At 37.9% G+C, this 15,544-nt stretch overlaps 1 protein-coding gene across 11 annotated transcripts in view; it reads left to right on the top strand.

The window, feature by feature from the left end:
* Positions 1-15,544, top strand: part of COBL (cordon-bleu WH2 repeat protein) — a 159,206-nt gene that overhangs the window by 41,552 nt on the left and 102,110 nt on the right. For 8 of the 11 annotated variants that reach the window (XM_062610926.1, XM_062610919.1, XM_062610925.1 and 5 more), the window contains exons 2-6: positions 610-816; positions 7,470-7,680; positions 8,411-8,639; positions 10,666-10,710; positions 13,041-13,135. In XM_062610926.1, the coding sequence (XP_062466910.1) occupies positions 610-816; positions 7,470-7,680; positions 8,411-8,639; positions 10,666-10,710; positions 13,041-13,135 (787 nt within the window). The remainder of the gene's footprint in view (positions 1-609; positions 817-7,469; positions 7,681-8,410; positions 8,640-10,665; positions 10,711-13,040; positions 13,136-15,544) is intronic. The other 3 variants (XM_062610920.1, XM_062610924.1, XM_062610931.1) reach the window with 1 other exon arrangement.

Below are 15,544 nucleotides of genomic sequence, written 5' to 3'. Positions count from 1 at the left end.
TTCAGGGTGCTTTCAAAAAGCTATAGTCTCTTAGTATTAGTTGCATGGTAAGGAATGATTCCATTCACGTTTGACCTTTCCCTGCTGCTTCCCTATGAAGTATGATGAGCCAGATTTAATACTACTTAGAGCAGAGGAAGAGATGATACTTCACGTAGAGTAATACTGTGGAACCCAAATATAACTGAATGAAACTTCACCCTGCTTCCACTCCTGCTGCTCTGACTTGGAGGAAACATTCATGTACATAAATACAACTCTTTCTTGAGTCAGGTCTGGACTGGACCCAGCTTTTCTGTTAATCTCTTCAGAGGAGTATGCTTTGTACTCAACAGAATAATGATTATTTCATATCCTAATTATGGAACTGATTCATCCCCTGGGGCATGGAAAACAAACAGTAGGAGTGAGTGCATCATTAAAAAATTAGCGTATTTTTAGAGAGGAGGCAAAATGCAACTCCATTGAAAAGTTTCATTGTAAAGAAAAGTGGCTTGGATTAGAGAAGCTTTTTTAAACAACCTGAGATTATGGCTGAAAGAGCATTTTTTTATATATATACTTTGCTCACAGGAAGTGATTAATTATCTTCTTGCTTTATTTCTCAAGGAGAAGAATGAAAGCTCGTGCTCCTCCTCCACCAAGTCAACCTTCTGCTGCAAGTAGAATTCAGCGCGAGCACAAGTCACCCACAGAGACAGCTTTGATTTCTGATCAGAACCTTGTGAGCGTGAAGGAGAACATGATAAACAGATCGGTGGACTTGACGGTCATTTTACCCAGCGGGGTGGAGCAGAGGAGCACAGTACAAGGAAGGTAAGGCTTTGATTAGTTCTCACTTTCTGGAGCCCTCTGTTCCCAGTGGTGTACTTCCTGATGCTAAAGTCTTCCGTTCTGAGTTGATGGGAGTTTCTCTGCCATGCTTCTCTCTGCATTATAGGCAGCTTTTCTACCAAAGTCTCCTGAGGGCTATGTATAAAGGACCCTTCCTACTGGAGCAGGAAGGATTTAGCAGTGATTTTGTCACTCTCTTCCCAATGTATTACCCTCAATACGTGTATGGATCTGTCTTTTCCATGTAGTGTCACTAGGCTAGTGTTAAGTTGTATCACATCTCGTAATACAGAGTGGGTTTGGTGCAGTGAAAGTAGGTGCTGCTGGCAAACAGAATTCCTGACAGAATGCCTGTCTGGAGTCATGCCGAGAAGCAAGTTCAGAAGATGAATGATTCATTGCATTCAGAGTTCCTGCCTTCACAAATACATTGCAGTTGTGTAGACAGCAAGGCATCTGCTGTTATTTAGGAAGCCTTTTCTGTATAAAAGTGTATTTTTTTTTTCCACAGGAAGGCAGGTTCTCATTGTCACAGGGTACAATCAAGGGCAAACTATACTGGAAAGACAGTTTTGAGTTAATTTTCTTCACCATGGGAGCTCTTCTTTCTCGTTCTCTCTGTAAGAACTGTTTTGAAAGAGGAAGACTTACTTCAAGAAAGAATTTGGAAGTGTTCTAAAAATATATTCAATACTATGATGAAACCGTAGCAAACAGTGGTATGGTCAAGACACTGTACAAAGGGATAATACCATGTTAGGAGAATATGTAGATGACTGTTGATAAATCAGGGTCTGTGCTTATTTTACATTTGGGTTTTGCAGTAGTTTGTCTGCATTCCTGTGAAATTACTCTTGTTGGTGTGATATATTAGTCTGTTTTGATGGTTTGTCATCTAATGTGTATTGATGGCTGAGGAAGATGCATATAGCAGAGTGCAGTGTCTGGTACTTTATTCTTCACCCTACTTTTCTTGTAAGAATTGGTGTTTGCTTAGAGACTCTTAGTAGACTAGTGCAACTTGTGTGAGTCAGCCCCAAAACCAGAGTGATGTTAAAAGTTTTAAGGAGAGCAGTGCTTATCAGAGCTCTCAAATTATGCATTTAGTGATTGAACTTTTATGGGGAGACTTGGACTAATAAGTGAAAGAAGAGAAAAAGCCTAGAAAGTAGAACAGGACATGAAATGCACTGGCTGTTGGGTCCCAAGGAAAGGTAGTGCTATACTGGCAAATACAGGTCGCCTGGGAGCTAACGAGAGGCTAATCTTCATGCAGCATTTTATATACTGAGATACATAATTGCCATATGGTTAGAAAATATTTTCTTTTATCTGAGAAAAAAAAACCCAAACACTCCCAAGACTACAAGAGTGGTGTTCTGATGTGACCTTTTAAAGAAGCTACAGGAGCAGAGAACAAATGGAAAATCCCAAGAAACACGCTGTCTCTCACAGGTGTTTTTTATTCTTGCCATTGCTAGCTATCACATACATGGAGACTGAGTAATTTATTTGAGTTTTTGGTTTGTGGACTAAAACCTGTAAGAAATGTCAAAAATTAAACCTTAGGCATTTCTCTGGCATTATTTGTATGGTCTATGTTAAACGCTCTAAGCAACCAAAACATTCTCTTGGTTGTTTTGTGAAGGTGCCCACTTCTTTCCATTGCATGACAGGTCTAGGCCCTGGATTTATTAAGTTCCTGCTTGTGCTAACTGATTATCACCAGTGCCTAACCCAGGTAGTAGGTATTCTCCCCCAGTGCTGTCTTGAGCACTTGGAATGGAAAGTTAGTGACAAATATCAGGCACTAATAGTCACCTGTGGGAAATGGAAGACTGTGGAAACTGAGCAGGGAAGTAGGTCATCCCAACAAGTTATGAAATAAGGGTACCCTGTATTGAGCCCTATATTGCAATTGCATCAGACGGTGAACAGACCTCATGTGTGCTGCTATTCTTTCTAACCGCTGCAACACGAAATTCTGTACATGAACACTGGTTCATGTTTTTAGAGATGTGGAATACAACCAAAAAAAAATAAATAGTGAAATGCATCTGAAATATTTAGGGGATGATCTGTCTTAAGTGTCCAGGTTTGGGTGAAAGTCCAGGCATTCTCATCTTTTTGCACTGTTTTGACATGGCAAGCTGGACACCTGCAAAGTACAATGATAAGCAGAGGTAAGCATTTAATGATGAAGATACTAGATTAAAACAAAGAAGTGTTTAGTTTAGTTTGAAGCAAGTTTGTCAGCTAGTGCAGGTAATAAACTCTTTTCCATGTTCATTCATTTTATTTACGGTGATATCATGGAAGGACATTTCAGACAAATTCTGCCATTGTTTATAGTGCTATAAATCTTGAGTATTTTCATACCCATAATAAAAAGTGAATTCTGCAAAATCTGTTCTCGAGTACCCAGGGTAAATAGCTTCTCTGTTGCAGAAAAAATTGTAAAACCTTGCCCTGGGCATCATCATAATGAAAAACAATTCTGTAATTTCAGGAATTCAGTTCATAGACGTACACTAGAGGATGTTTGCAGATAACTACTGTAGTTAATTAGTATCATTTAAGGTTATTACAAATGAACCAAGTTAAAAGTCAAAAAATTTATCTTTCAATTTGTTTATTGTACGTAAGCAAAGCAGCATGTTGTTAGTCTTACTTTGCTTTTTATAAAGAAAGTTCCTATAAATATCAGCAACAGGGTAGAAAATTGTCATTAAATTTCCTTGAAAGTTCAAGAAAACAAGAAAATGTGTGCTGTTTAAAGGTATTTTATAGTAATCTGGAATTTTAAAGTAGATTTATTTATAAAAGTTAATTCAAGCTGACAGTCTCTCTTTTAAGAGTTTATTGTCATCCTGTAACAGTTTATTCCAGATTTTGGAAATACATAGTACAGCTCGGTATTTAGTGTATACGTTGCTGGTTGTGTAGGAAGACTTCTTACCTTTCCGTGAAGTGCCTGCTGTGCTTTGGAGCATGAGAAGATAATAATGACTATTTTCTGTTTTTAAATGAAGATAGTGAAAACATAAAGACCTCAGGTCAGCCCCTTTACACTACTGTTTCTTTTCCAATCACTTGTCACTTTAAATTGCTAATATATGTTTGGCATTGACCTAAATAAAGATTCTTTCTTCCAGTTGGAGATTGTTTTTTAATGGACATTTGTAGCATGAAAGTTGAAGGTAAGAGGAAAGTCAGTGTCATTTGATAGAGTACAACTTATCCTACACATTTATTTCCTAGATGTACAAGGCTGTATTCTAAAATAGATCTCTCTGTGTGATCTAAGGAGATCAGGCCATGCCACACTCAAAACAACTCAGTTGCTTTCTGCCTCTTAAACTGTAGCTGTCTTTTCTCAACAGGACGCAAGCGGTCTGATGTGCTCAAACTTCATCGTGGCTTCAGCCTGATAAATGTTGCTGACAAAGTAGTTATTCTTTACTGTCCAGAATTGGTGTTAAATGTCAAACAGCTTAGTAAAGTATATGAGAACAGAAAGTACTCTCCTTTGCTAAAAATAGTTGTCTGAATCCTAAATTGGGTTCATCCTTCAGTTTTATTGCTGTGCTGTAGTATTTGCATAGCAGTCATTGTTGTTTGGTGTCTGTCACAGTGTTTGGTTTCTCCAGCCAAAATTTCAGCAACATTTTATGAAAGTAAGAAAGTAATGTGTTTCTGAGTAGTTGGAGAGGCAGGAGGCATTTACCTTCCTCATTTTGGCTTTAGAGTTAATCCTTTATGATCAGACCTGCCTGAATTTTTAAAAATAATTATATACAAATAAATATAAAAAAATTAAAAAATACCAGGTCTCAAAAGAAGGTTAAAATAAAGTGTAGATATGTCTGGAATAGGATAGAAGCAAATGAAAGAATGACTCTTTGCGTCTTACAAGAACTATATTCAGCCCAAGGTTAGAAAGAAAAGTTGGTCTGGATCAGTAGATGGCTAAGTACCATTCTCTTGCTGTGTTTAGTGGCTTCTATGTGTGGCATATACATAGAGTTACTTAAAATGAAACTTCTATTTAAAATCAAACTGTACTGTATTACAGTTTAGAAGGAAGATTTTTCAAGTTGATGAAATTGAAATATGATATAATTTTGTTGCAAGGACTTGCAAGGTCCTTGTTGCAAGATCCTTATTGCAAGGACAAAATCCTCTGTCTCCCTCCTTTCTCTTCCCTTCTTCCCCACGCCCAAATTTTTTTCTATCCTTTTGAAGTTTTGAGGAAACTATTTTCCCAAATTTACATTTTGGGAAGATCATGCTATTCACTTTGAAGTTGTTTCAAAAACTTCAGAGATACTGCTTAGTTTGTACTCCTAAATGGTACAGGCAAAGCCTGGGGATGCTTCTCATGGAGCAGTTGCATGTTGTGAGCAGCATGGCTCAGGATGGGATCTTGAAGACTTCCTTAAGTGTTACATTTAAAACACACCTGCTGTGTTATCAGCAGTAAGATGAAACTTCAAATTTGGTTGGATTTTTGAATTGTTCATTGTCTGGAAAAAGATTGTTTAACATGGGTGATTGTCTGCAGCTTACTTTCTCAGATGGCTGGTGTGGATTCTAAACTTGCAGTTGTACTGTTGCCTCTGAGCATACTTCATTGTTTCAGTGGAAGGTGCATGGAATCAAACTGTTATTTTGATGAACTATATTTAGAAAAAAGTGCTGATCTTTTTTAAGAAAGTGTTTTTAATAAAGTAGTTTGCATGAGGCAAGATAACTGTCCAAATTTGCATGAATTATCACAATATTATGCATTACAGAAATATATTAGCATTCCACTTTAAATAGAAATGTCTAGCACATAAAACACCGTGTATTGCGGTTCTGTCTGGTTATTTGCTTTTGTCTGAAACAATAGTAATAAGGCTGGGGGAAAAAACACATGCAAATTTTAGTTTAAACGAAATATGTCTGTAAACAGACGAGCTAAGATTTATATCAGGCGGACTGACACTTTTTTAAATGCTGACTGCTGCGCAGCTGAATGAATATTCATGTAAATACTGGTGTAGGTGGGGTTCTTCTATAGTTTAGACTTAGAAAGTGTAAATGTTTCTTTTGGTTTGTGATGTGTTACATGAATTGAACATGGTTATGAAATGCAGACATTTGCAACTTGAGAACAGTGCCAAAGAAGTTATCACGAAGTGACCTGGTACAGTTTCAATTTAGATACTACATGTTTCTATTTAGATGCTTTCTACGTTAGCAGTTACCACAGTGCTGTTTTTCTGAAGACTCCTATACATATTAATGACATCTGTTTTCCTTGTTTGATCTTCAGTTATCATCTTCTCACTGTGTTCTTGTTTTTTTCAATGTGATCACCTATTTCAGAATTTCCACCCTTTGCACTTTTTCAGCTCACACTGTGTAACTCAGTTAAACTTGAAATAGATTACTGTAAAGAAGATCCTTTCATGAGCGGGAAGAGCTGTCACCTACATATGTTTTAGGCTTTCAGCTGTTAATAAGGGACTTCTTTTGTTTTCCATTCATGTCATCTTTGCCATTAGCTCTCCAGGGTTCTTCACCAACTTACTGAGCACTTGTTGGCCAGCAGCATATACACAGAAGAAGATGGGTGGCAGCAGTTTCTCAGATGCCAATAGCTTGCAGTTGAGGGGCAGTTCTTGAGCTACAGATGTAATGATACTGGTTTATGAAACCAAAACATTTCAGAAAAAAAACCCTCTAGATTTATTAAACCTGTTTTCTCTGATCCTGGATGGAATTTTAGGAAGGAAGATTGAAAAAAATGAAACCCTTCAGTACCTTGGTAGAAGAGAATTTCTGAGGTGTGTAAGAACATGGTTCATATCTTCTATGTCAGGCAGCATCAATCTTCAGTGAATGTTGAGTTAGTGACATAAAATGGAGTACCTCCATGCAGAGGTGTGAAATAAGAGAGAGGCAGTGACTGACTCTTAACCGCATGGTTTAAGAAGCATATCTGCAGTAAGAGTTCTTGATGATGCAAATACTTAAAACCAGATGTTTTTATGCAAGGCTAATATTCTCACCAAAATAAATATGGAAAGGATCACTTGTACTTGGAAATATTGCTGGTGTCAAATGGATTCAGGGAAGTTGTCAAGTTGTAGAGCCAGAAAAAAAATCCTGTCTACCTTTTGTTTCAAATTTAAATGTTCCATTTTGAGTTGTGCTATGTGCTACATTCAAATCTAGGTAGAGTTTACCATACTGGGAGCGCATCACTTACTTATATCTTGTCTTCATGTACAAGAACAGGGTTTGAATTGGAGAATTTAATGTATGGATTTAGCTGTTAAGATGCACTCTGTCCGCGTTTGGCTTATATTTGTTAGTACTATTACTGGCACTGTGTTTTGCCTCATAGCGAATAGTTAATTGCCAGCTCATAAATGCACACTGAAGTGCAAGTATATTTAATTCCTAACAATTTATCTGATCTGTTTAGCATTTCAAAGCATTAGCACTGTTCCCTCCCAAAGATGGCTAACTAGTGACACATCCTCAGCTTGTGTTGTCTTTTTTTTCTCCCATCTTAAAACTGAGGTAATTTTTTTAGCTACTGCTTTTTCTCGCACTAACAGTAAATGTTTTTTTCTGTACAGTAAAGCTGTGATGGATCTCCTGGTTGATCTATGCAGCCAGTATCGCTTAAATCCATCCCAACATAGCCTTGAACTGAAGTCTTCAGGAACCCAGCAACCTCTGAGTTACAAGCCAAACACTTTGATAGGAGCACTGGACGTAGAGACGGTACTTCTGAAAGAGAAGGTTCCTGAAGAGAAGGTGAAGCGACCTCTGCCAAGGGTCCCTGAGGTTGGTATTCTGTATGGCTAAAATGGGGCAGTGAAACATTATTTCATTCCTGTTATTTCAAGCAGTTCTTCCAATTTTTGGATCTTCAAATCAGATGGGAGAAGCTTGAGATTGACTATAACCTGCTTTACTAGCATAACTGATTTCAGTGCAGTCTGGCAGGTGAAGGTCTGGACTCCAGCATTTAGACAAAATGTTACATTGCATGTCGTTGAATAGATTGAAATCTGTTCTTATAAAGACCCCTGACTGAAGATGGGGGTGATTGAAATTTGCAGTAGTGGCTGAAGTGATGGTTGTGAGACTGTGTGGTGGGAAGGTAGGGTTTTGGTGGTATTTCATTTGCCATACTGTATTGAGGATAGGGGAGAACACTTACTGCTAAAAAAGGTATTTCAAACTATTACGAAGATTCAGAAGTAGCCGTTTTCCAAATATGTTTGCTGAATCAGTATATATAATTACACTGCCATGCCTTTCAGAGATTCAAAGATTACGTCTGCCTGATTCCTTTTCCTTATTTGCCTGTTCTTGTGAGTGTCTCCTTAGTGACAGGGGAGTTCTATTTTTTTTTTATTATTATTTTTTTAATAATATTTTTAATAGTATGCATGTGCAGTAAGTTTACCTAGGAGTCAAGACAATATGGGGGTCCCTAATGCCTTTCTCACTGGGGAAGAAGCCTAACCATCACGGGGGGAGGGCTGAGAGTTTGTGTCTGTTTTTGCAGAAATCTGTGAGGCTGGTAGTGAACTACCTGAAAACACAGAAGACTGTAGTTCGAGTTAGTCCAGAGGTGCCTCTCCACAGCATCATCCCAGCTATTTGTGAGAAGTGTGAAGTCAGTCAAGAGCACATTGTTCTTCTTCGAGATGGCATCACTGGGGAGGAGCTGGAGCTTACCAAGTCCTTGGAGGAGCTGGGGATAAAAGAGCTGTATGCCTGGGACAGAAAAAGAGGTGAGCTGAGACTGAAAGCAGTCATGCAGGGTTAGATGATGTGCTAACAATATTATAGGTGACTTAAAAAGCATTTGTGCTCTTGTTGCTCTGGGGCCCAGCTGAAACAGCAGAATGACATCTCAGTCCTGAGAGCTGCCTGGCTTTGTTCAGTGAGCCGTGCCCAGAGCGGCAGCCAGGACAACAGTGTGCCCAGCCGTCCCTGGCTGCTCTTGGGCCTTGTGCCAGGCTGGGCTGTCCCCTGGCAGGGTGCAGGTTGGCCTGGGGCAGGGCAAAAGGAGGAGCTGTGCTACCTCCTGGAGCTGCTGTCAGTACAGGTGTGTATAACACGGAGGCCTTGTCCAGGCAGAGCTGTCATCTACCTGTGCTGTGAGTTGGAGGGGAAAAAAGAAGCAACATGCCATAGTCATGGCAGCTGCGAAAGCTGAGAGGCAGAGGCAACAGACCAGGGTTTATGAGAAGCAGACTGTGGACAGGTTCATAGACAGTTCCTTCAAGCAGCAAAGCTACTGATGGTTTAGTGAAGAGGAGCTAAGAGGTATTTGTATTTAAAATTATGTTCTCTTATTTATTCATTCGCACTTTCTATTCTCATAGACGATATTGTAGCCTCAGCTTCTTGGACTCGAGTTTTATCAGCCAGATTGTGTATTCAAATAGCATAATTATGCCATGTGCTTTAAAATGCACCTGCTTTAAAAATGCACTTCGACAAGCGCTATTTCCTTTTGAGATCAGAAAGTGATATTCATTAAAATTGTCTCCTGCAGTTTGTCTCTTACTGTGCTGCAAGTCATATCAATAATGTACTTATTTATTGTTTAGGTAATGTCAGTCTTGTAGGTGCTGAGCAGCAGGCTTATTTTTTATTTATATACTTATTTATTTATGTTGACATTCTGTCTCTTCTTTCAAACTCCTTTGGTAAGTGACGGTTCTATCTCTATGTAAGTCAAATAAACTTAGACTTTTAAGTAAACCAGATGTCTCCTTTTCTTTTGAATTGCTAGGATGGTCAAAAAAGTGGCTGACAACATGTCATAACTCAATTGCATGTTTGTTTTTTAGGATACGTTTGCTGTAATTAAGCTAGCCATTTTGGAGCACTGTAGTGAACATGCTGAGTATTCATCAGGATTCGTTCAGCATAGTTAAAAGACAATGTCTACAGTAATTAGCCTAAGCCTTCCTTAAACTCTTTTCCTTTAAAATGAAAGCAATGGTGTATATACTAGTGCAGTAGTGGTCCTTGAATGCACTTGTAGCTCATACATCATACAGACTTTACTTCAGTGCTGAATTTATAGCAGAAAATTATCTAAATTGCTTTCTACATCAGCTTTTATATATATGTATATATATTTTATTCTTTTTTAACCTTTCAGTATGCCTTTCATTATAGTGAAATCCCCCTTATCCTGAGTATATTTCAGCCTTTTCTGCCTTCCTCTTTACTTTGCCCCATGGTGTCTGATGGGAACACTGGTAAATACACATAAAATTTACAGAAAGTTCCCTTTGTTCCAGCAAATTCCTCCTTCTGTGTTCTCATTTATGATCTCCAAGAGGAATAATTCCATTGTTTTCAGAAGCAGTTGATGTATGAATTGTGCACTGAGTAGATGTTCAGTCTGTTTAGTTATCAGAACAGATGGATTCTTAAAACACATTCCCACTGGCAAGTAAGGCATCAGACATGCTGAAAGCATAGGCTGTGCTTGTAAAAGTTGGTTTGAGAAAAGCTTGTGCTTGTCATTCTCTTCTGAAGGAATATTAAAAGGCAAGCTCTGCTGCCACCTGCTTACTGAATTCGATTTAGCAGTTGAAGCAGCTTCACAAGTGAATTAATACAAATGCAGCTAAACTGCTTCTTGGAGCAGCTCTGCAGGTCTATTGTCAGTCAACATTTTTTTCTGTAGCATTTAGGAAAACAAGCAGTAGGAGTAATTAATGAATATTGTGGCTTATGAGGTGAATTAAACTTTAATGTGTCTTCTCTTGTCGTTTCCTTGCCTGCATTTTCCAGTTCCTCCATCAAAAACTCAGTCTGAACCTTCTCTGAACTATAGAGGTACTGTACAATGCCGCTGAGGGAAAACCGTCTTTTCCTTCACACTGTGTTTAATGTGGGTTTGGTAGATGGATCTTTAAGAACGTTTGCTGTCGATAAACAAGCTATTTTAGATCTGTGTTGTCTTTTTGCAAAGTGTTGTTTACATGTCTGTGCTTTCAATCAGAAAAAACAGGCTTCTGTGCCTACTGCTTCTTCAGTAATTGCCATTAAAATGCCAGCAATTAACAAGACCTGTCATTTAACTGTTTCGTGGTATGATGTGTTTCTTTATAGATTCCAAGCATTTTCAGGTTGCCTAAAGCATGACTAGTTGAATTTCAGAAATACTAACATTTCAGAAGTCTCTCAGATTCAAGATTTATTTAGTAACAAATACATAGTATTTTGAGATCTACAAAGTCGTCCACTGGATTCAATTTAAATGCAGTGATGCATTTTAGTATCAAACCCGTGTATGTGCTTTGAATAACTCTGAGTCCATTCTGACTTCTGAATTGCTATGGTAGGTGGGGTTTGATTGGGTTGCATTGGTGCTTCTACTTCTAGTTAAACAGAAAATGTGTATATCCTTTCCATCACTAAGTATGTTATATTGCTCTAATTATCCTCAAGAAAGGTATGGTTGATTTTTTAATTGGCTTTACTACTTTGCATCACTAGTAAACACAACATAAAATAAAAGTGTAGATAAGTTCTTTAAGTTTTCAGGAAGGAAGGAATTCCACTAGCAAGCACATATTACCTGAGGGCCTGTTATCTCTTGGCTTCACTAATGCCAGTACTTTTCCTTCTAATCTTCTGTCATTACCTGTTTTGGCTTCCTCTTATACAAAGCATAGTACTAGAGAGAATATCTACTGTATTTAGTTAAGAAAAATTGATGCAGATTTATAAAAATCCCTTGTTGTTTTGAGATTATAGGCGATGAATTCCAATTTATTGGCGGTACACGATGTTTAATGGTAATGTTGATGGTAAGCTGCTACTGACATGGCTTATGCCAGCCTTTCATCATTATTGTTCATAGTTGAAGACTGTGTAATGGAATCATGATCCACATTTAGTTGCAGCCCAGCTCTGAGCAGAAAAATGTCAGTTTCTGGTGAATGAGCATATGTAGCTCTTAGGATTTGAGGAAGGTATTAATTTATTGCTGTATTTTTTTTTCAGTGGAGTTGCAGCCTTTCTTAAGGATAGTTTCTCCTTATTTTCCTCTGGGTTCATCATCTTTACCCTTCTGCTGTGCTTTGAACTACTGTATGTTCTTAACACCTTCTAGTACCTGACATTGTTGATACGCAAAAGTGATTTGTGTGAAAATCATGTGCTTTGTGTGAAATGCAAATCAGTTAACGGGACTTCTGGGATGAGGATTTTATTTTTTGAAATAAACCTTTATTTTGTGTCAACAAGTCATTTTGCATTAGCTTCTTAACTGTTACTAAATAAAGCAAATATTTAGAAGAGAAAGCAATTTTTTTCTGTACATTAAACTTTCTGTGTGCTAGTGGGATACTCTGATAACTCTGGGAACCAGGGAGAAATCTTTATAGCATTAGTGTCCACTAAAAAAATTGGGAGAGCCTTACAGTCTGTACATTGAATATCAAACCAGTGGTTGTTCCCTGTAATGCATGGTTTTACCATTTTGCTTGGCTCATGTGGGGGAAATTGAAGGGAGACTAAACAGTCTGAGAATTCATACAGTTCCTCAGCTAGTTCAAGGAGGACATGCATATTTGAGCTCTTACCACCTGAAATGCATATAAACTCACCTCTTTTCCATCCAGAACTGAAAGCGCCAAGGTGAGAAAAGGAGTACAACCAGCTGGCCTAAGTTGTAAGGAGAACCCTTTTTCCAAATAAAAGGTCTTTTTCCTCTTCATGGAACTTTATCCAGATCCATGTGGAGAGTCTTTCCATTAAATTCACTGTGCTAAGTCAGCCCTGTGAATTGTTAAGGATACTTAACCATCAATTCACCCTTATCTCTTTTTGAAGGTCTTTGAGTACTCCAAGAGTGTTAAGTGAGACATCTAACAAGCAGCTCTGAAGACTTAGCGATTTGTTTTGTCTTATAATGATTACTAAATTGTGATTGCAAGCGTACTACAGTTTATTAAATTATTCAATTATCCTCCATTAGATTTCAGAACAGCGAAAGTTTGATGAAAAAGAAAGTGCAGGATCTGCCAGTTACTGGATAATTCAGTTCATAACATCTCCAGTTCATAAAAACACAGCATTAACCCAGGATGTTTTAAAATACTGATCTTCTGAATCTTTATTTCAGAAATGTAAAAAATATTCCATTATAATTGTTTCAGAACCAAGTCGAAAGACTTCAGTAAACAGTGATGCAATAGAAAAAGAAAAGACAAGACTTCTGGGATTATTTAATGCTGATAGAAGAAGCAGCAAGGTAAGCAGTTGTGTACTACCTCACTAAAACGATTGTTTTTTTTTCAGATGTATTACGTCTGTGGGTGATGGTGTTTATGGGTGGGTTTTATCATCCCTCCCTCCAAGGAGTAATCTGTTAGCAGGTGCATAAATGATATGCAATTAGTGCAACCTGATGGAGATCTCAGCTGCCTATTGAAACAGCCAGTCACATTTACCATTTACCTTCTTTTTTAATGCTGTGGGTTCGGTAGATGTTAACAAAGGGCAGGAGTTTCAAGCAACTTATGTCCACTTCATAGTGCTCAGATTACAAAATGTATTCATGAAAGAACTGATATAATATAGAACAATTATGATATCAAGTAGAAGTGTCTTATTAACTCTATTGTCTGTGGATGATAATAAGTTTTATGGCATTTATATCTTTAGAAGTTCTGTGTAGTCATGCTGTTGCCATCTCCAAATCCATAAAACCGAATAATCAGGTGTAGAAGAAATAACTTGCAGTACTAAACTGAAGGATCAGTATCTGATGGGGCACATTAGGCATTTTTAACTTTGTTTTTAATCCTGAGTTGGAAAATTAAAAACAGAAATTCTGTATAAAACAATTCTCTGCTGTTGAGGTGCCTTTATGAAAAATTTGTCAGTCATCATGGGAATTAAATATAGAAAAACTTTTTAACTGAAGAAAAACACCAATGGACTTTTGACTTCATACTTTTTGCAACCTTCACTAAAAATTTTGGTGTCAACTGATTTTGAATCTAAAGTATTCTATACTCTAGGATATAAAAGTAAAAGGGGAGTTTTCTTTTGTCTAGTTTAAAAAAGCCCTACAAGGCTTTTGAAGTGAAAATATAAAATGTGTGTCTGATCAACTGGTACTAAGAAACTCATGCTTGTTAATGGACCAGCATTTCATCTACCCTTCTAGTTTTCTCAGTCATGTTTTAAAAATGTGAAAACTCTTTATTAGTAGTCTGCCCGTTTGGTTATGATCAAATCTGGAGTGCTTTTGCAGGGGAATAGCTTAATGGACACTGGGAATTACTGTGTTGAAAAATCTGATCTGTCATGAATGCTCAGCTATTCTTAACACCTTATAAAGGACACATGCAAACTGTATTCCGTGAGATAGGAAGTCAGTCCCTTTCAGAGTGTTTATCCTGTGTAGGAAAATTATTTCCCCTGTAGAAGGAAACAGAAGCATAACTGAAGCAGTAATGCTGTATCTGCCTGGAACAATTGGGTAAGCAGCGGAGGCAAGAGGCTTGAGCCTCTAGAGCATGCTGCAGGGCTGCAGTTCCTCTGGAAGAGCTGAACATACTACAGCGCGCAGTTTCTGAACTATAGTTTGTTCTCTGATTCTGTATTCCTAACCTTCGGTATGAACTGTGTGCTCCTGGAGTTCTAACTCCTGCTGCAGCTCAGATTTAACTTGTAAAAATATTTATGTTTGTAACCTTAAAAAAAGTTGTCATAAAGCATCCCAATTCTGTGGTTACTGCAGTGTGTTTCTCACACCTGAGTTCAGGGTGACTGTCAAAAGATTGTAAACTCCTTTTTTTATTATTCTCTTCTTTATGCTTGATAATCAAAGACAAAGGAGGTGATACTCCGAGGATTTTAAAAATACTAATTTTATTAGATGCCAAGGATATTGAGGATTAATTAACAAGTTACAAGTAGTATTTGACCTGGGGAAAAGTAGGAACTCTGCAAACAAGTACGTGAGCTTCTAAGTCTGAGGTAAAGGTGTAAGTTTTTCTTGCCACTAGTTCTGACAAGTTAATTGACTTTTCTTGGTCATTCCTTTTTTGGACTCTTACTTTCAGATGGCAAGTACTCTGTAGGAAAAGAAACTAAATCAGTCACTTGGTTTAGTCCAGCAAGGATGTCATTGTTGCCTTTTCAGTACAAGCCTCTAGGAGTTTGAACCCAAATAGGTAGAAGGGTTACTGAAAACTGGAGAGCAGTGCAGCACACAGGAGCTAGCAGATGTTAACTGGCCATAATACATCTGGCTTGGTACTGCAGAAGATTTCCAGCCAAAACAGCAGTGAAACTGCTGAACTTAGCAGAATGAGGGCAAATTACATAAGTTCTTAAAAGAAGGATCTGGTAGATTTATGAAGGGATTATATGATGGGAAGCCCAGTGACTTCAGGGCACTGAAAAAGAAGGCTCAGAGCTCCTAAACTCTGCTCTTCACACTTATTCTTACATTTTTTTATTTCTCCACAAGACAAGTTGGCTCTTCTTGTTTTATTTTCTTTGTTTGCATTAGCAGTGATGCTTTCTCTCTGTGTGCATGTATGTGATCATGCATAGTCTGTATTTTAGAACTATTTGATGGCAAGAATTGTCCAAAGTCTTGCACGGTAGTACCACTGCAGAGCTGCAGGTGTTTACAAGGGGAAGG

The sequence above is a fragment of the Pezoporus occidentalis genome, unplaced genomic scaffold (assembly GCF_034315485.1).
Source record: "Pezoporus occidentalis ecotype Australia unplaced genomic scaffold, CSIRO_AGI_Poc_V1 ctg15, whole genome shotgun sequence".
NCBI classification, from domain to species: Eukaryota; Metazoa; Chordata; class Aves; order Psittaciformes; family Psittacidae; genus Pezoporus; species Pezoporus occidentalis.
Note: the sequence above shows the minus strand (reverse complement) of the source record. Positions and strands in the feature narration are given on the sequence as shown.